General features: G+C 40.6%; 1 protein-coding gene across 1 annotated transcript in view; it reads right to left on the bottom strand.

Moving 5' to 3' along the window:
• ATP10B (ATPase phospholipid transporting 10B (putative)) overlaps positions 1-21509 on the bottom strand; it is a gene marked incomplete at both ends in the record, with an annotated part of 45630 nt that overhangs the window by 12894 nt on the left and 11227 nt on the right. Inside the window, 9 exons of the mRNA XM_084215579.1 lie at positions 486-1053; positions 1602-1781; positions 4670-4905; positions 5828-6080; positions 7184-7311; positions 9690-9821; positions 13386-13492; positions 16019-16104; positions 19613-19817. Of these exons, the coding sequence (XP_084071705.1) occupies positions 486-1053; positions 1602-1781; positions 4670-4905; positions 5828-6080; positions 7184-7311; positions 9690-9821; positions 13386-13492; positions 16019-16104; positions 19613-19817 (1895 nt within the window). The remainder of the gene's footprint in view (positions 1-485; positions 1054-1601; positions 1782-4669; positions 4906-5827; positions 6081-7183; positions 7312-9689; positions 9822-13385; positions 13493-16018; positions 16105-19612; positions 19818-21509) is intronic.

Below are 21509 nucleotides of genomic sequence, written 5' to 3'. Positions count from 1 at the left end.
TTTTATGTACAGATAATTTTCAATCTAATGGGCCAAGATTAAAAAAGAGTGGGCATTGGAGAAAAGTGGATTCCATTCCAATACCAAGTTCTTGAAAAGCTCAAAAGTATTGGCTGTGAAGAAGCTGAAATCTTTCTAAAAACTCCTGTTTCCTTTAAGATAACATTACTTGTGTTTTTTTAAATTAATGTTACAGCACTCTTGCTGACAACCTGAAAAACAATGGTTGGGCCCTTATAACAGTATTATTGCAGAGTACACAATCCCCATGGGTTAGTATTATCAGTGAATTTTAATTATCCCATTCCATATTCTAAGCACTTCAGAAGTTGAATAAATATCTCAGTTCTGATCTGCAAGGGTAATACTAGACAAAGCTTTTTTTTTTTCATGGTCCTAATATCTAGAATAATATTTCATGCAGAAAAGACTCGAGCACACTTCTTGTAAGGAGACACAACAGAAAAATCTCCCTGGCTAATTACCTTTGGCGGAGCTGTCCAGCAGGTCCATTATGACAGAGTCAGCCCCTTTGGTGTAGACCACAATCTCCTCGGTTAGAGGGTGTCTCACCACCACAGACATCCTTTTCCTGACCGAGTCAAACCCCAGGGTGTAGAGGATATCAAAGGTCAGGAGCGTGCCCTGAGGCAGCTGCACCGTGACCTGCTCGGGCGTCCGCGACACGAGGACGAAGCCGTAGGCCTGGGCAGCGTAGACCAGAGCTGCCTCATCTGGGCTCTCAGCCTCGTAACAAAAGTCTGCTGGCAGAGAAGTGTTGGCTGCAGACCCAAAAACTTCATCCAAGGAAGCAGCACCAATCTCTGAGCTGCCCTTGTCCTGCAGTTCCTGGCCTCCCTTTTCATTGTCGGCACCCTCCAGCGCGGCAAGAGGCTCCTCGGAGCTCTTAGCGCTGAAGCTGGCACAAAGTTGTGAGCTAGACTGAGATGATGAAAAAGACTGGCTAAGGCTTGCTAATTTTAGCCTTTGAAATATCTGATGAATCTTCTCCAGGGTGATTCCTGAAGGTTTTATTGGTGGTGGGATTGTGACCTAGAAATAGGAGAAAAATGAAGGTTAAAAATAAATAAATGTGAACTTTAAGAGCCTTCTCAAAACCTCTCTCTACTTTTCTGCATCTAAATGACAATAACTGCAACTTCCCCTTTTCCCCTCTTCTACCAATTAACTGTGGTGGAAGGATTTGATAGAGAAGTCATATGAGAGATGGCATCCAATTTTGATGGCGATTTGTATCTCTGCTCCTGAAGCAAAGATGTAATGAAGCCCTTGTAGTTCTGTCAATTGCCTGGCAGATCAGAGAAAACCCAGTGTGTTCAACAAACTTCTTACAGCATAGATAATACAAAATCTAAAAGAAAAAGTGCAGATCCTGTGGCACCCTTAGCTATTCCTCAAACATAAGAAGACAAGCTAGGAAGGGATACACAGGCATGGAACAGTAGATATTACAGAAAATGTCAAGGAACCAGAGGACAACTCTCAAACAAACCATTTTTCACCACTTCAGTTTTCACTGGACACTACGTTGTTAAATGGAAGCATGACCCATTTTCCACATGTATTTAAAGTTAGATTACCCTTTGTCTTGGCTCAGTAGTTGTGGAGACCAGAACTGTGTTGCAAATGGCAAGAGCAAGGAAGAAGTCAGTAAAGGATGTGGAAGTCTTCATATGTATAAAAGGAGAAAAGCTCTCAGTCTGGAGGGCAGCCTCTCGCACTCGCCGCAGCAGCCTGCCATCAGGAGTCACATACTTCTCCTGAAAGAAAAATTACTCAGGATTATTTTCATTTTTCCTTGTCCTCAAGGAATAACTGGCAACTTCACAGACTTCTTGAATTGAGATGTAGAAAACGCCTTTTGTAATTAACATCTATGGAAAGATGATGTCTTTCAAAAAGATGCATAACTAGATAATTAGAAGGAAATGCATCTTCAAAACAAAGATGGTCTCAGAATTTTATTTCTTTTGAGATCTACTAAAAATCAGAAAATGCACTACTGGGCATTTCACTTCAGCAGCACTTTCTGAACTCAAAAGTTTCCTCTGGAAAAATCAAAAATTGACAGGCTAATTGTGGCATCAGAGACAGGTTTTAAAAACAAAACAATAAAAAAAAAAATCAACATTTAGCAGAACAGTTTTTCTCATCTTCTTTCTCACATTAAGTGAAAACAGTGCTGACCTGAATTTTCAGCCTGAACATATATTAAAAACCCTAACCAAGCAAAAAAGAAAACTGAATAAAACAGCACTAATGATGATAATCATTTAAATTTGTCACCTTTCACCTTTTCAATCTTAACAATTTTATTAGTGAAAATACTGATATAAAATGGCTAGTGCCATTCAGTTTTAAGGTTTTCTCATTAACTTGATAGCATTTCTTCTACTTGATGGCATGAAAACCTGATGACCATGGGACAATGGAAATCTTTGTTAAATGTTTCTAATAGCAAGGCACTTTTATTGGAACTATTAAATCTAGAAGGAAATGTACTGTCACTCCCTTAATTCATAAGAACTCCTAAAGGTAGAGAGAGTAAATGTTAATTTTCTATCATGTTCCATTGTTGAAAGATGGACTTTCCTTACAAACTTCTGTCTGCTGACATACACACAGGTCTACAAACACACTCTGTATACCAGGAGTGCTCAGGATGCTGCAGATTTGTAGCAGAGTAAAAATGCATCAGATGAGATGATGCAAGTTCCAAAGGGCAGGAAGACAACAAATTGAGACACCAAAAATTTATTATTCCCATTTTATTAATAGGGAATTGGCTCAGGTGGCACAGGATAGTACTATGTCTCATTTAAAGGTCATACAGGGCAGGCTCTGTGCAATATCTAAATGTCTCTATTTTTACATCTTAACAATTGTCATAGGGCATTAAAACAAATTATCCAGATAGAGTGACACCTTTGAATAGCTAAGGCTGGTTATTTCCATAACAGCAGCTTAATGTTCTTCTGCAAAAGAGGCATTTGATACTAGTTCCTCAGATATTGCTTTACAGTGAATTAAAAAAAATGTTTATTTCTAGAAGAAAAAGAAAAGGCCTGGCAGTAAAACATGTAATTGGAAAATATACTGGCAAGAAATTTCTTTATCATCCTTCAGTAGTCATGACCTGTAAGAAGTTCTCAGAAGTCATGGCTCATGGGTTCTCAAGAATCCATGGAGATGTTCCCAGCAGCTCATGAGGTTTGGGCTGGAAAATACTAGGATAACAACTTACAGAACTCCCATATTTCAAGAACAGTAGGAGTTCTGAGTGGTACTTTCTGCATGACAACAGAATTGAATGAGGTAAGTAGGATCTTATAACAACTGCAGCAAATAGAGTTCTGAGAACTCTGCATTTATTAGGCTATTTCTTTTTTTTAATAAAAAGATTTGGATGGGTTTTCTGGGCCTTTAATTTTAATTGGAATTTTAATTTTGAAACAAAAGCCTTGTCTGAAATGTCTATTAAAAACTTTCAAGAAGAGCAGAACAGTCTGACTTTAATTAGGCTGTGGGTGAATTTGGGAAGCTTCAGACCTAAATTGCAACAGATCCTGCTCCCCCCTGACTGCAGCCTGCACGCTCAATTGAGGACTCTGATTCTTTGCCTCCCCCTTCCCTCTCTGAGCTCCAGCAAGGCTTGGATTTTTCCTCTCTACCTGTTGGCTTCTGTGGCTGTTGTCACATTAATTGAAGGGACAGGACCACAACCAGACTAAGAATGGTTTATTGCTTAGATAACACCAGTCTCAAAGGCCGTGAGATTTAAAAGACAGCAAGCAGTCAGCCATAGTCTGAGATGGTCACAAGTTCTTTGTTGCAAGGCAGTATATAACTTTCTAATCCAATGGGCAGTTGCTACAGAGTGTTTTGCTTTTCTAACCTGTCACCTTTACTTCTTTCTACTGCAATGTGGATAGTTTTGTCCAATAAGGTCTTGTTACATGTACACATATATGTCTCTATTATAACATCTAGCTCTATTAGAACTCTTAGCTTATTCTATTCAAATCACAATACTGAGGCAGAGTGGAAATTTTCCAGAGTAGAAATCCGATTTGATTTAGGTGAAATGTACATCTTTGGATTGTCTGTGTCTTGCAAACATAGCTGTTTAGTCTGACTCCTGACCCAGGAATTCTTTCTGATAAAGAAAAATTAGCGGCAAATGACATGTAAAATCAGAAGGATGAATGTGTATGAACCTATTGTGAAATTGCATGCATATGTATTTGAGAGGGAGATAAAAAAGAATCTGGAGTTCCCAGAGGCACTCATGTCATTTTAGGGGAACAATTCCCAGATGTGTCCAGCGCTGTAATGAACACACTGGCTTTACAACTTCCACAAAGGCTGTGGAGTTTGTTTGCAAATCAATACTGCACTGTAAAACCCTTCCTCATCTTATCTAGCACAGTTTCTTACTTAAGGCATATTCTATAGAAACGTAAGTTGATGATTTCTCTGTTCAGTGTCTGTGTACCTTGCTTTCACATCAATCCAGACTTCTTCTAAGGCTGTGAATCAAACCCTCTTGAGTCTGGGAAGATTCATCTTTCTGATTCCCACAGCTCTCCAACCCAAGAGCAGCAGGAGGGGTAAGTTAGAAGGTGTTGGCTCAGGCTGCTGTACTCACGATGGGGCTGCTGAAGGCCACCTGGGACTGGCTGCTGTCCCGCCGACCCACGGACCTGCTCCTGGCGTGGCCCTTGGGATGCGCTCGGTCGCTCTGGCACCTCCTCAAAGGCCTGACGGTGCTGGGCTTGCAGCTGGCTGGTCTCCCAAGAGTCATGGGAGGAAGAGTGAAGTGCTGAAGCTTTGCAAAATCCTCATTGTCTAAATCCAGCTCTCTCTGTGTTTTCAGTCGCCTGTCTGTGAAAGAAAAATGAAACCGGACCTCTCATTCTTCTCTCCTCTTTTTTTTTTTCGTTGTTTGGGAGGAATTCCTTAATCAGTTAAAGAACCTGAAATAAACTAAACCAAAGCCAAAACCTTTCAAAAGCCATCACCAGCAAGAATTCACTGCCCACTGTCCAGCAGTTTCTGGCAATTGCCACTGTTATTATTGCAAGAAAATAAAAATGTGTTTTCAAAGTGATCAGTCACTTTTATGGGCTTCTCTTAATGTTTCGTCTCTTCAGCTGCTTTTTGCAGTGGGAATGGGAGAGTGAAATATGGTAATTCACAAATCTGGTAATGTTTTCAGTCACAGAACACAAACATCTTTTTGGCAGCTGCTTGCCAGCTTAACAGGATCCTTTCCACTACACAGAGCATGAAAGTAATGACGAAGAAGGAGCCTGAGTCAACACCATGAATTCAGAGCACAGAGTGCCAGGATCCTTCAGACCCGGACTGCAGCCAGGATCCACTCCAGGAAATGAGTACCTGTATTTTTCATATCACACAGAAGTGTACGTTTACATAGTCACAGAAATAATTACTTTTAGACCCACTGAGTTTAAATATTAACTAGAATCAGTTTGTGAGCTTATAAAAAAGGTTGTCCGGTGTTCATTTAGAAACGAAAGAGAAAGTGTTCTCTTTGAATGCAGGGCAAATCCTGGAGGTGCCTGCAGAGGGATCTGGAAAACCTTTCCCATCTGCCTTCTGAACCATTTAAAACACCTTCACTTTTGTGAATCTCTGTAACAGCAGTCTCTCACAAAAAAGTGACTATTCCACAAAACTCTATGTTCAATCAGAGGGCTCAGTGTGTTTAGGTATTAATATTTAAATTACTAACATTTAATTGCTCAGACAAAAAAAGCAAGTATAAAAAAGTGCCTCTCACCATTTTCCTGATGGGAAAACTCAATTCCATCGACAGTACAGCGTCGGAATACCATTTTGTTTTCTGTTAGTGTCCCAGTTTTGTCTGAGAAGATGTACTGGATCTGTCCAAGGTCTTCAGTGATAGTGAGGGTACGGCACTGGATGGGCAAATCTGCTTCTTCATCATACAGGTCAAGGTCATTGTGAATTAAGAAGACTTGTCCCAGTTTGACCAACTCAATTGACACATAAAGAGATATGGGGATTAAAATCTGAAAGAGAGTTTATATTCTCAGTGAGGGGTGAGATAAATTTCCCTGCTTTCTATCAGCAGTGTCCTGGCACGGGTACACTAATGATTTCCAAAGAAACAACTCTTCCCAGAGACATATTTGAGGAGTGATGAATTCAGGGGTGAAAAAAAATCCTGCACACAATTGCAATGGAGAAACAGGGAAAAGTGGCAAACATAAGACTAAATTCCTAGAGTACTAAATTCAAAGGTGGGTCTTGCATAGGATGCCCTTACAAAGCACATTTTCTGGATGTAGGACCATTCTCTCTCTTACCCTTCTGAAACTCTGAAAGGATGGACTAGCACAGACTAACTCTTAGTGCAGAAAAGTTTCACACACCATTACTTTGCACACAACACTTCCCACCCACAAGCTTCCTTGCCCTGAAAGAATAATGAATTCTTAAGATGCACAAATATTCTGTTTCAGTAATGAAAAATAATCCCCCAAGGAATCTCTGAGCAGCTCTGAAAGTTATATTCAAATTTTGTTAATATTAAAGAAATTCTGTCCATTTAAATCTCAGCACTGACATCAAGAAATCTGAAAAATAAATGTAATTTTTCCCTTACCCAATAAAATATTCTTTCCCAATTAGGCTTAATCACACTCAGATATACAAGTATCCTACTTCTAATTTAGCTTCTTTCCTAGACCAGATGAACGGTACCTAGTTATTATTCCCCACTGGCAAATTGGCAATTTTTGTTTCACTGTTCTTCTGAACTGCTAAGTGGCCTTCTTATTTTGGAATTCTGGATATAGGCAGGAAAAAAACCCCTGGCATTGGGATGTAAATATCTTTTTGCATCTGCTAGATATTCTGAGTTAAAGATATTATACATGTGTATTCTTGTGGGGTTTCAAAGAAGGAAAAAAAATGAAGTTAGAAAGAAAAAAAAGGAAAAAAACCCCATTATTTCACACTTGACTGATTTGAAGCACTCCTAGCAATATTTTCAAATAGGATTAAGAAGACACTGCACAGCTATTAATTGATATTAATTGTTCATTAGTGATTATACTCAATTTTGAGTAGCTGCTTCCTTGGAGGTAACAGAGAGGTTTTTGTCTTTTACCTGCAACAGGATTATCATTGTCAGGAACATGTAGAAACCAGCAAGAACTGGAGTCACAAAATTGCCATTCCAGTCTGGGACATCATAAGGTGGATGCTCCCAAAAGCTTCCTGTCCAGATGCCGTGCCCTAGAATGAGGTACAAGACTGAGATTGGCTGAGCAGTGGAGTGAGTGACAAAGCTGCTGAAATGTGCAGACATGGACTGCTCTGCTAACAAAACACAGAGAGCATTTCCAAAACAATGCTCCCCAGGCAATGCTGCAAGTCTTTTGGAGAAGGCAAAGCCCCTGCAGAGCTCTGCAGCACATGCACATAATTGATGTGCTAGTGAGAAATGAGGCTTCAGGGATACTTTCATTCATCTCTGTTTTGTCAGGTGTTTCCCACGGCTCTTAGCTCTGCACAGATCTTTTCCCATTCTGTGTTTCCTTACTGGAAGACTCCATCTCTATCACCTATCTATAAAAATCCTCAGAGCTGAAGACTCTCTTTCCTCTCACAGAAGTAAACCTTAGAACCTTTGTACATAGACTAACTAAAATATTTCTTATTCTCCCTGACCATTCTTGATTTCAGTCTGTCTTTGCTAAGAGTTGACAAATCCCCTAAACTCAGTTTAGGCAACTCATCTTTACATTCTTTCAATTAAATAATATCTCAAACTGCTTCTTCCTCTGTGTTTTAAATACCAGCAGATATCATTGCACTGCTGCAACAAAGCCTCTGTTCCAGGACTTAACAACATCCCATCACAATTGTTTTACCACTTTCCATACTGTCCTTACTGAAATAAACTTTTGTCAAGGAGGTTACTAAATTTACAGCATCAGAAGCTTCCCACAGAACTAAGGCAAACAACTTGGTTTCCTTCATTGCATAATTTGTCCAGATGCCAAAAACCTCTATCAAATAAAACTTCTATTAACAGCAGTTAACCAAGCAGTTGTTTCGCAGCATCTGCCTACTGAAATGCTGCCAAAGATTTTCAAATTATTTCAGCAATGCTCTTTGGCTGCTTCAGACCACAGTCACATCTGAACGAGGACAATTCTGCTCGACAGAATTCTTACCTCAGTTTATCACTGTGTGCAAGAACAATCCTGATAACTGATCCATACTTTTCCCTAGAACCCTACCTTCAGACAAGCCTGCCAAGCAGGAACTCATGGCAGAGCCTCTGGACTTTTTGGGTGGCTGAAAGGTAATGGACTTTTTATGCTTTTACATCTTTCACTTGGACAATGAATATTTTTTTTTTAGCCTGACTAGATAAATTATTTTTCAAATGCTGATTTTTTTCATCTGAGACTTCTTTTAACCTTAAATTGAACAATTTTATTACTCAAGGGCCCCTACACACCAGACAAGACAAGTCTTTAAATTCACATGACAGTAGCCAGGGAACAAGGAAAATAAAATTTCTCCCTCACACAGAGCTCAGTTGTGAAACTGAAATCCCATTTTGGTGCTGAAAGTCCCACTGCAACATGAAGCAGTAAAACTGAAGAAGAGGTCAAGTCAGTTCAGTTGTTCATAGTTTTGGATGGTCCTTACTTCCCATGGTATCACTCCTGATGGCTGACTGGTGGCACATCACATTCCTCCAGGGCAGGCACAGGAAAACTTGATTTGACTGTCACTAAATCAGAGCAGTAGCACTGACTAAATTGGCACTGAAACAAGAGCCATTAAAAAAAAAAAAAGGGGCTCATGGGAACCCTGTTAGCTCCTTAAAGCACTGCCCCATTCAAAAGTCAGTACACTTAAAATTTGGTCCTTTGCTCTGAATGATGAGATCCTGTTAATTCTGGCCTGCCTGCACAGGTTGCCATCAGAGCTGGAAGGCAGGCAGGTGCTTACATGCAGTGAAGATGACCTTTTTGAGGTTACCAGTCCAGTAAACTCCAGTCAGTTACCAAACACCAGTTAATAAATTCACATGGGCTCACCTGCAAGGACCCCAGAAAAATGCAGGCTATTCCAACACGAGCAATTACTCCATTTCACAGCCTGATGCAAAGGGGCTTTTGAGAAGGAAGGAAGCCGTGGAGGATGTAAACTGAATGAATTAGTTATGAGCAACTCATGGGTTCTAAATTGTGTGTCTCTGTTTAATACCACTCCCAAACATATTAGAGGAAGACACTACTGAAATGAAACTAAAGCAAAATCATTTTACTTTTGCTGTTATGCACAGGGAATCAACACCCCCTCAGGAAGGAAGGAAAATCTCAGCTGACAAATATTGATTCCTACGATGCAGTCACAGAATGGCTTTCTCTTGCCTTCCATGAATGATACCATGGTGGGGATGAATCCTATCTGAAACATCTATAGCCATCTTTTCTTCACCTGGATTGCTCAGATTTGCCATTTTAACTCACCTATTGGAAAGACCAAGGAGCCCAAAGACCCCAAGGGCATTCAGCTGTAGATCTCACTCATATCTATAACACCAATTTTAATCACCATTTGGGAAACAGATTTTTGTCAGTGCTTCATACCTACAGCTCCAACAAGGCACATCACAAACAGGAGTCCCACACACAAGAAAATGTCCCTGTTCATCCTCTGCTCGATCCTGCTGCGCTTGTAGCGAGGACCCCTGTTGTTCAGCATGGCCTTGGTCTCGTGACCTTCAAAACACAAACCAATACTATCATGTTTATGAAATATTTTGTATTTTTGTTTGGTTTTTAAAGAGGTATTCTCTCTTCAAATGAGAGCAGGGTGACTAATGTTGACATTCAGAACTTTCCTTGTCCATCTTCCTATTTGACTGACTACATCAGAGTCTAAATCTTGAAGTTTACCAAAAACCTCCATTATATGACAGGTTTCAGCAGTCAGATACATCTGTCCCAGTGACAGCAGATTAAGTAGGATCATAAGGTCTAGATCAACTATCAAAAGCCAAATATCCATGAGAAGAACAAGAAAATCAACAATAGCATTACATATTTGCCTTTTTTTAACAAATTGTTTAGGTGCTATACAGATTCCTGAAACCTACATGTGAATATTTTTCAGCAGCAATTCAAAAGCCACTAGATACATTTTGTATATTAAATAAAATTCGACAAGTCAGTGAAAACCAATAATATTTAGCTTTTTAGTATTTGGTTGCAAAGTGCTGACAAAACGGTCATAAGAGAAATAAAAAAATCCCCAATCCTTAAACTTAGTGAGATAGAACTTCTATAATAATAATGAAAAAAAAAGGAGCGCTACAAGAAGTCAAGAAGCAGAAATTACTTTTTCAATTGTATTAATGTTATCTAAACTGTGGCTCCACAACTGGGATATCTGGACACCATCTGTTGTTAGATTGATTTGTATTTTTTATGTTTATTTCTGCAGTCCTTTTCCCTGAAAACACAGACCCTGCAGGCTTGTATTTAGTTTTCATTTGTATGTGCATGATGTGTGTGGCAAGGACTGTTCTCCAAACTGCCTTTCAGCTTTCTCTAGGGAAGAGATTTAACCAAGAACTGGAAGTTAGGTGCAGTTCAATCACACCTGCTGGATTCATTCCAGGTTTACATCAGCAGTTATTAATTAAGAAGAGAGCTAGAGAGAAAATTAGTCTCTAGCCTTATGTTCAGGACATTCACTCAAGAGCTGGGGATCCTGGCTTACTATTCCAATGAATATGTAATTATTTACAAAACCTGGAGCTGTGTCAGTGGGACCAGCTTACACTACCTGTGCTCCTGCCCTTCCAACTCATCCATAAGCACAAACCCCCCTGTTCCATTCAGGCAGGTATTCAGTGAACAGGCTGTGAAGCAGGAGATGTGTGTTCACTCCCATACAGGCAGAACTCAGAACAAACCCCAAGCCTTCCCTTTGGTGAGCAAAATCTCTCAACCACAGAGCTGCACTGAAGGGGAGAGCACTGCTGCTTGAATTTCTGTTCCTCCAGGAGCTGTGTGAATCTTATTCCTCACTTTTCTTTTATGTCAGGCGTAATGGAATGCTTTGTATTGAAATCAAAACAAGCCAAAGCCCTCCAATGCCTCCCAGAAAACCCTCAAAGAACTGTTGATGAATTTATTTCAGGAAGAAATTGTGATGAGCTTATTTCCAGATATCACTTCTACAATTCCTTTCCACTTCAGGTGATCATCAGGAAAAGAACACTACTGTAACACAGTTATCACCTTCTAAGGAACAGAAAATCAGAAATATGAGAAATAAACTGCTTTGTTCTGCTCTGATCCTCACCCTTTCCTATGCTGTGAAGCACAGCACCTCACCTACCACCCCAATGGCACCTTGTCTCTCTATTTCTAGATGCTGATGGGCTCATCTAAGACTTCTTTCTGGTACTTTAGTATATGAAAAGCATATAATTCTTACTGCTGTCCCAATCAGAATGAGAAAACTCCATTGGCTGTCACTCTGTAATGAGGTTTTTGTGTTTTATGCTATTGCTTTGTGCAGAACAATTTGGGTAGCCATGAAAAGTATAACTGTCCTCGGGTCAGATGGGAACTGCTCAGACCCAGCAATTGCACTAAGTGATGGCTGCACTCCTCACAAAGGCTTCCATTAGAAAGAAAGTTTGAGGAGTAATAGAGTCATAAAAATGGAAAGTGTGCCACCTTATTATGGGACTGATCTTGATTGTTCAGAAAAGGTCACAGACCATGATTAAAAGCCAGAGTATAATCAATGTCAAAGAACCCTAGAAATGAAGCTGATACTGACTGAAGCCAGTCTAATTTTAGGAAAAAAAAACCCAAAACTTTTATGCTGACATTAACAATAAGAACTCAGTTGGAAAATGATTTGAAGGCCTACTCATATGAAAACCACCATGTCTTGGGAATAACTTTAAAACTCCAACCTTTTTTACTGGCAGCTTTAGCAGCACAAATGGAGATCCACATTAGGATCTGTGCTGGTGGTGAAGGGAACATACTGGGAAATCTGAGCTAAACAGGAGAAAATGAGGAGCTGCAACAGGAGAAGGGAAGATAAATTACTCCAATTATATCAGGAATGATCCCCACTGAGATTTTTATACAGTAGCTACTTTGGAAATAAAAAAGGACTGCAGGGTTTGGCTCTGGCTCTTCTCCTCTGCTTGGTGGGCACCACCCTTGCCTGGGGGGTTCACAGAGGCAGACACACAGTGAGAGACCTGCAAAGGCAAAGCTGCCTTGAAACATGTGGGAGCAGCAGACATTCAGAGTCCAGTGGTGTGGTAGTGAAACAGACAGTCTGTTGTCAGGAGAATGGTGCCAGGCTGTGGAGATTAATCTGAGCTAAATGACTCTTGTGAAGGTGGGACTTCTCTGACTTCTCTTTTGTCTTAGGTGGCTCAGCCCTGAACCCCTTGCTGCTGATTAGACATAAAGCAGTTAATATAACTCTACTGGAAAGATAATAATAGCTAATGGGATTAATTGTTGTGTTTGAATTGCCTTTTATTTAATCTACAAAGAAGAGGGAAGCTGATGCACTCTATCTGATGCAGAAGAGGACACAGCTGGCAAAGCCAATGATAAATCACCCTCACTGAGTAAAAGCAGTGCTGACACTCCAAAGGTAAAAGATGCTGAGAAACAGATGAATTGACCCACTGCTGAACCTGGCACTGCTGCACTTGACCTGGGCACCAACACTGTCTCTCCTGTCCACGTCTCCTGCATGGAGTTCATGGTTGCACAGACACACTCTGTCTGTGTCAGCACCAACCTGTGCTGCTGCTGCTGCCTTTTCTGTCACCTCCAGCTGCTGCCTCACTGCCTCCTATGTGCTGGATTGAATGGATGAATGAAATTCACAGATGACTTTTTTTTTTTTCCTAATTAGCTCTTTAGCTGCTCCAGTTTCTACCCTGAGGAGCCAGTGAGACCTCCCTTAGGGCAGCTGTGTAGATTTTATGACAGATGGAATTAGTAGTATAGCAAGAGCTGAGGGTTAAATACACCTGGGAAATTTTTTTACTTGTCTGGATATTTTTACAAGATATTTGATGTGCACAAGGATACTGTCACGTGCCAAAGACCCAGTGCAAGACTTGCTGGCTTTGGAGATGGATGAGTAATACATTCACTTAAAAAAAATTATATACTCTTTCTGTGCACTACTAGTTTTTAAAAGAAAATGTCAAATTATGTGGCGATATTGGACTATAGTTATGTTTTTAAGGATATTTACAGTTCACTGAAATAAAAAGTACATCTTACCTGCATATATAACGATTCCTACTGCAGCCTCAGTATTTCTGATGGTACACCCACGAAGCAAGAGGTTTTCAATGTTGAGACCTACCTGTTCATGGTTTGGCTGCTCCCTAGAAGAAATATAATCAAGTAGGGCAATTAATTTTTCTGTTCTAATGGAGTGTTAAAGAAAATTTTCATGTACATGTCTGTTTCTAGTTGAAAAAAAGCAATTTTGCAGTCCCTTTTTTATTTCCCTCAGTTTCAAGGAAACTTTTCCAGCAAAAAGTTACAGAGAAGTCCGAGTCTTTCTTTTAAAGACTGTTTGCAGTCATGATGCCAATACAAAGCAAGTTTGGCTTTCACTTGGAAACTTATCTGGCAGATTCAATATATAAGAAAACAAGAGTCATTTTGCAAGTTCTTACAGCCAAATTTATTTTAGAAAGATGAGCAGAGGTTCAGATGAATACATCTACACCCTGCAAGAGCCTCCAAAGGCTTTGTGAATCTCAGTTCACTGAAGCAGCCTTTGGGCTGAGGGGCTCTTCCTCATTCTCATCCTGGATAGAAGAATTTTCATCCTGGATAAAGGTGCCCCATCACTGACCAGATCCTTCTGCTTGCAGAACAAACTGCTGAAAACCATAATGTCAGTGCCCATCAGGCAGGAAATTTGTTTCTTCCCTCTGAAAATTAATGGCACACACCTACCCCTACCCACAGCTTTTATTTTACACTGGTGAGTTCCTCCTGAGACCTTTGCCAAAGCTGAGAGCTTCTATTTCAGATGCTTTGTCTTGTTTTGTTATGTAAAGGTCATGGTGGGAAAAGACCTTTTTTCCCTTAGAATAATAATCTCTCTCTACTTTCTATTTGGTATTTTGTGTTTCATTTACCAGCAAATAGTCTCATCTCTCAAATGAAGGGCAAGGCTAGGTGTTATATTAGGGCAAGTAAAGTCCAATGTCTAAGTGCAGCTGCCCATGATTACACAACTTAAACCAGCCAAGGGGAAAGGTGTAGGTGTCAACAACCTACAGCTGGTGGAACTGTAAAAACATAATGCCAGAAATCTGTTTTTCTTGGAATCTATATTCAGCCTTGGGGAACTCATTTAATAGAAGCCTTCTTGCATCCCCTTGAATAGAATTTTCTGTGATTGGACATGTCAGATGGATGTCACCAAGTTATTTCTTATCATTTTTATCAGAGACTACTCCTGCTATTTTACAGCAAGGCAGTAGAGCCTCAATAATTTATTAAGGGTTCGTGGACAAAAAGGTAGCCTGCTCCAAATAATTTACAAAATAGCTGAAATCTCAGCAGACCAAAGACAGAAACTTCACTAACTCTCAGCAAGTAATTTTCCCCAGCAAATTCTTTCTTCTGTTCCTGAAGAGGGGAGAGAAAGGCAGCTAATTCCACGTTCCATCAAGCAAGAGAGACAATAGGCATTCACCAAAGAGATTTCTGTTACAGACTTTCAGTTGAGAGTTGAATATTTTGAAGGCAGTCCTGAGTCCTAAGGGTGTGTATTTCTGTGTGTTTCCTTGTGACATATCTCCTGCATTTCTATAATCTCAGTGCTCCTTGCTAATTGGAAGGATTGCTTCAATTTGGATTGCACCCAGTGGTCCCTGAAGCCAAGAGCCACAGCCAGCAATCGATACAAACTCGACCTCTTTTTCCCTTGTGAGATATTGCAGCAGGGGAGAGCTGGCATTGCTGTTAGAGGTGTTCTTACAGGGCACAGCCTCAAAACCAGATTAGGAATGGTCAGGGCTAATGGGAGATGATAATCCCTGGTTTGCTCTGTCACAGGGCCAGGCATTTGCAGCTCCTCCAGGTGCAGCACTCTCACTGCTTCTTGCAGAGCCATCAACTCCTCCTTTAGCTGCTGGGAAATTTAGCAAAGCTGGGCGTGGATGAGGATGCTGGCACATTCCTGCACTTCAATTATTGGCATGACAATGGGGCTGGGGCAGAAGATACTTGGGACAACTCTGCTGTGGTGTGGGAATGAGCTGCTCTGTGTTGGAGGGTAAGAGAATTTTAAGACATGAGCCATGACATAGAAATTTGCCCTATAATTCATAAGTGGGTTTAATCTGCTGAATTTGCTGTTATGCCTGGGCCAGAATTATTTAATGAAGAAAGACAAAAAAGAAACCTGCCCTGTTTTTTTATGCTAGTCTAGTGCATCAGTTCAATAGCATTTTGCATGTTTGATTTTTCTACCTTTCTAATAAGAAGAAACTCTGGATTGTTTATCAGACCTTCGACACCTTTTCCTGTGGCTGTAAATGTGAATAAACTGGAGCCATGCAGTTGGATACCTCAAACACTTGGAAGGATTTATTTAAAATCTAGTTCAGTCTAATCATCAGGTCAAATGTACATGAGCTTATGTCTAAGAGAGCTGAATGTCTGTGAAAATAGTTTGTAGGAAACAACTGTAAATGCAATGCCAAGCCTTGGTTCTACCTTGCCACAGAACAGAGTTCAAGTCTACATTTTATATTGACTTCTGAATCTGGGAATAGATAATTGTGACAACCATCAATTTCCTCAAAATATGTTCCTTCCATCCAATTCCTCCAAGAGCAACATCAAAGTACAGATCCAAAATGCATTTATGGATAACAAGTACTTACATATAACCTTTGAATTTATTGAGATCATTGTTTGGCATTTCACAGATGATGGTGTTTTGGAAAAATTCTGGTTCAAACACAGTTTCCTACAGGAGAAAACACACTGAGTGTCAGATCCAATGAGTATTTGAAATGCTAGACACTAAAAAAAAGGTTAATATAGACCACCAGGGCTGGAGCACTTGCCCTAGAAGGAGAGACAAAGACATTTTAACTCATTCAGCCTGAAGCAAATCTTCAGAAGGGCTGAGTATTTCCTCCTCTTGGAATAACAAATGGTTAAATTAAGTGAACAAAATGCTGTGTATTGAACAAGACATCACAGATGCCAATTAGTGGAAGCACCTGTCTTCATTTTAAGTGAGTATAACAAAGATAGTAGATTTAGATTAAATATTAGGAAGAAATTCTTCCCTGCCAGGGTGGAGAGGCCCTGGCACAGGGTGCCCAGAGCAGCTGTGGCTGCCCCATCCCTGGGAGTGTTCAAGGCCAGGCTGGATGGGGCTCTGAGCAACCTGGGATAGGGGAAGGTGTCCCTGCCTGTGGTAGGGATTAAAACAAAATGAAATTTAAGGTTTCTTCCAGCCCAAACCATTCTGGGATTCTGTGTTCTGTGAAATATTCGGCTTACTTATAGAAGAAAAGCAGTGGTCAGCAAGCTCAAATGAAAATAATTTCAGGATTTAACAGGATTTTTGATTATGCTAGAAGATTTATGTTACTGCCCAGGATGGTGTAATCATGAAGAGAACACACATTTGAATGAATGTCTCACAATAAAAGAAAACTGAAAGCAAGACTGACAGCATAAAACCCCCACCACCCAACCCTGAAATGGATGAACAAATCCAGAAGAGGGAAGGCAGTAGAATAAACCCACACTGCCAGGAGAGACAAAATGAGACAAAGCTTTTCAGGCTAAGGGCTCACTCAGAGTTTGGAGTGGAACTGAGTCACACTTGATTTTACTTGAGTTCCTCAGTGTTCAGGGAGCAGCCTGGGGTTTGGACTGCATGGAGCAGTCCAGAAAGCAGACAGAACGAGAGGTACTCGTCTGACATGAGTGGTGATTTAGTCTTAACTGAAAAATACACAGAACTTTGATATTTGATTAAGAAAATGTAATAAAAATGGGATGTGAGAAATGTGAAAGATAATTATTGCTGCGCCACAGAATTTTGAAAGAACTGAAGCTCACTTAACACAAAACCCTCCATTAGGAAAGCTGGACATCAAATCTGCTACTGGGCCTCCCTGCCTTTTTCTAAAGCACTGTGCTTTAATTTTTACATATATATACATATATAAGTACAAATAAAAAATTGTTGGAGGAAATATAAATCTTCAGGAATATAATGGCATTTTGCATACCTTCTGACCCATCTGGCTGAGTATTTTTAGAATTTCTGTTAAGAGAATTTTAACCTGTGCTGAATCTTGTTCAACTCCATGAACTCAACAGGAAAATCAGTTCATATTTGGTTTTGCTAGAAGTATTTGTACAACAGGAGAACAGGAAGATACAAAAGTCACCTGGCATGTTCATTGCTAAAAAAGAGAACGATTAGGCTTCCAGACAGAAAGGGGTACAGAAGAATGTTTCTTGTCTCAAATTTTTTCTCTTTGGATGACAGGAATTTTATGTTTGAAAATTCAAATTAGAAAACATCGTAAAAGGAAAAAAATAATAATCCTTTCCCTCAGTCTTTTACAGAGAGTTGTATTCAATATTCCTAAGCATAGCACAGAACCACTGAGGGGTTTGGGTTGGAAGGGACCTTGAAGATCATCCCATGGGCAAAGACACCTTGCACGAGACCAGGCTGATTCTGAGCCCAGTTCAGCCTGGCCTTGGACACTTCCAGGGGTGGGGTACCTAAAAATTCTCTGGACAACCTGTGCCAGGGCTTCACCCCCTGAAAGGGAAGAATTTCTTGCTAATATCTCATCTAAACCTACTCTCTGTCAGTTTGAAGCCATTGTCCTGTCCTTCCATGCCCTTGTAAATAATATCTCTCCACCTTTCTTGCATCCTAAACTGAAGAACTAACCCCAGTTAGTTTTAAACCCAACTGAAGAACTGACTAATATGTACTTATTTCCTTCCTGTTTAAAGAGTCACTTTATAGGCAGAATGACATCTGAGGGGGTTTTACACAGCTCATAAATCACAGGATAAGCAAAGCTCAAAGGACAAGGAAGAAGCTGGCACAGTAAAACCTGCAGTGTGGTACCACACACCCTGGGGTTTTCATCCAGCACTCTGTTTACACAAACACACCACAAGAGCAGGGTGACACAGGAAGTTTTGTCAGCTCTCACCTTCCTGAGCACTGGCTGCCCCCACGGCCAGAACTGCATCCCCCCCGTTAATGTGACAGGAGTTCTTAGGTGCAGACATTCCTAGGCATAGAGTTTATCTTAGTAATAACTCAAAGTCTAAAGAAAATCACCCCAAATAGGCAGTCTGGGGCATAATTTAGCAAGGAGGTGTTTTCTGATAGAATGGAAAACTTCCACACCTTACGAACAACTGAGGCAAAAGTTTGCATTTTGTGTAATGGTAGAGCACCCTGGTCTCCTCTAAAAGGAAAAATAGGTAGAAAATCTAACATGTAAATTGGAGCTGTGACAAAAATGCAACATTTAAAAATGTTAAGTAGCCAGATTACTGTTTTTCTGCTAAATCTTTACATATTAGAATTTCCAGTGTGTCTCAGCAACAAGCCCCCTCCCTAATCATCACTGGAAGGCACTGGAAAAGGGCTGTGCTATGCCACAATATGAGACAGCCCTTAATTGTCTTTGAAAAGTGATTTCCATTTGAACAACCAGCAAATAACATGAGTACAGCACCTGATCTCAACTGGCCATGGAAATGGTGTGCTTTATTTAATGTCTGGTTGCTCCCTGGCAGCTGTGTCCCACACACCAGTAACCCCAAAAGATCTTCCTGTTGGCACTGGTACTAATTGCTAAATAAATCAATGCAATGCCTAGAATTATCTGTGAGGTTTTATTTCCTCTCTCCTGGAGTGGTTCCAATGGAACAAAGTTTTCCTCCTCACGTGCCACCACTCCTTAAACTTGTTCTGGGTTGTTTGAAAAACTGCCCTGCTGTGTGTTTAAAGATACTTGAAAATGCAACAACAATATGTAAGTCATATTTTCTAGTTTACTCCAGGTTTATCCAACATGAGCCACGTGAATATAGAACTAAAATAAAGGAAAAAGGTAAAAAGGAAACGATATGAAAAAGAAATGGTGATTTTAAGAATTCAGTCTGAATCACAAAATGATGTCAAACATTTAATTAAAAAAAAAAATTAATTTACCTTGAGCTCCTATTACACTGCCAGCCCAGAGTGCCTTAGAGCAGCTCCCAGCTGAGCTCTCCCACCTCCACCTGCCTCCGCAGTGATGAGCGTGGTGTGTCAGCACAGCGGAGACACAGAGGAAACCCACGGCTGCTTTGGCAGGGACCACGAGCTTCCCTCCAGCTGCCAGGCAGAATCAAACCCCCTGAGCAGTGGCTGTGTCCAACGTGCCCCTCTTTGGGCACAGCCCAGCTTGGGCAGCGCTGCCCAGACTGACCTGGCTGCTGAAGCCCATCGCCGCCCGGCGCTGCTTGAGGTTGGTCTCCCCGTCCAGGTTGGCGGTCTCCAGGTGGCAGATCCCGTTCTGGTCGGAGGAGTGGAGCAGCAGGATGTCTGCTGGCACGATCTCATTGCACTGCAGCTGCACAAAGTCCCCCACTCTGACATCTTTCCAGCACCTCTCCACGTAAGCGTGTTCCTCCCTGCGGCATTGAAAGCATGTGGTGGGTGATGGGGGAGGTTAGGGGGGCAGGACTGCTGGGTTGGGGGGCCTCAGAAACAGAAAAGAGGGCATGGGGGCACACTGACCTTAATGATTCAGACACTTCCACAGCCCCTCTTCACCATATGTCACATTCAAACTAAACCTTTACATGGAATAAAACATTTACAGCAGTTCTCTTTCATTCTAGCACTAGTCCTATAATGTGCATATTATAATATACACTATATTATACACCAAATATGCACTATACACTATAAAGTGTATAGTGTATATATACTGTATATACACTATAAAGTGTAGCAGGCAGACTAACAGAGGTATTTTTGAGTATCTTATTGAAGAAATTCAGATTATTGCTTTGGACTGTGACTGTTTCCCAGACACTTTCCAACATCAGCATATATAGCTCCTGAAAGAAGCAAACTGATACCTCAGCCACACTTGCTTCGGGTCTTTCCAGTTTGTAACTCTCAAGATGAAGTTAGAAATTTTTAGCTTAGTGCAGAGAAACAGTGGAAGAGCTGACAAATGGTCCCTTAGTATTAAGCAAAAAAATACAAGCAGAGCCCAAATTTAATGGAAAATTAAAGTAAGAAACAAAAAGATTATAAGTTAACAAAAAATTTAAAAAAAAGCCTATGGGGTTCAAGGAAAAGAAATTCCTATTTCATCAACCAACTAAGTTCAGCAAATAGCAGACTTTTTTTGCCATTGCATTTTTAGTAATTAATCCTTCAACTGCTCTTAACCACCTAAGCAGACCAGAAACAACACAATAAGCTTTAAAATTAGTTAATGGGAAAAAGTGCACTGCAACAATGGCTTGGTTCCTCTAACTCCTTGAGAGGAAATAGTTTTTTCAGGATGAATAACTGAATTATCTTATGCCTTGCTCTCTGAGAGGGAAAACGCTCATGATACTTTACCAGCCAGACAATTAAAGGCCTTTTGAAGTGACTCAGAGTCTCATTTTTGGTTAAGTTTTTAATCATCCTCATCCATTGGATGGAGAATACTATCTTTCACTGAAGTGTTTGTGCCATGAGAAGGGGAGCAGTGATGGGAGAGATAAAGCTTTTCCCTGCAGTTCAAAGCACACATCCCAGCCCTGCCTCACTCCAGGCCAAGGGCTGCTTCCTGCTCACCCACTTTGCTGCTTGGGGCAGAGCAGAGCCAGCCACAAGGCTGCCAGGCAAACCCTCTCACCTGGCTTGTGCCCTCAGCCACAGAGCAACAACAAGCAGCTACCTGTGCAGCTCAGGCAAGAAGTTAAATTCTGCCCATTTCCCAGTGGCACTGAATTTTAATTAAAAAACCAGAGCCCCCCAGCCTGATTATTGGAGTCCCTTTACTGCTGCTTTTGAAGCACTTGCTAAACCGTGGGGTTGTAGCAATAATTTTTCATCTTACATTAATTTTTCTTTCTTGAATTTCTCATTCTTCTTCTTTGTCTGATTCTGCTTACCTGCATGCCCTTTTTCTTTTGTGCAACAGCAGACATAAGAGACCACACAGAAGAACAGAGGTTTTTGTAAGTTAACTAGATGCTGCTATGCATTAAAAAAAAAAAAATCTAGTAAAATTTCCATTTTAGCAAGTATTTTAGCAAATGTTTGCTGAGTATTTAATCCTCTACAAAGCAGATACTAAGTTAATATAACAGATCAAC

The sequence above is a fragment of the Fringilla coelebs genome (genome assembly GCF_963513975.1).
Source record: "Fringilla coelebs genome assembly, chromosome: 15".
Taxonomy (NCBI): domain Eukaryota; kingdom Metazoa; phylum Chordata; class Aves; order Passeriformes; family Fringillidae; genus Fringilla; species Fringilla coelebs.
Note: the sequence above shows the minus strand (reverse complement) of the source record. Positions and strands in the feature narration are given on the sequence as shown.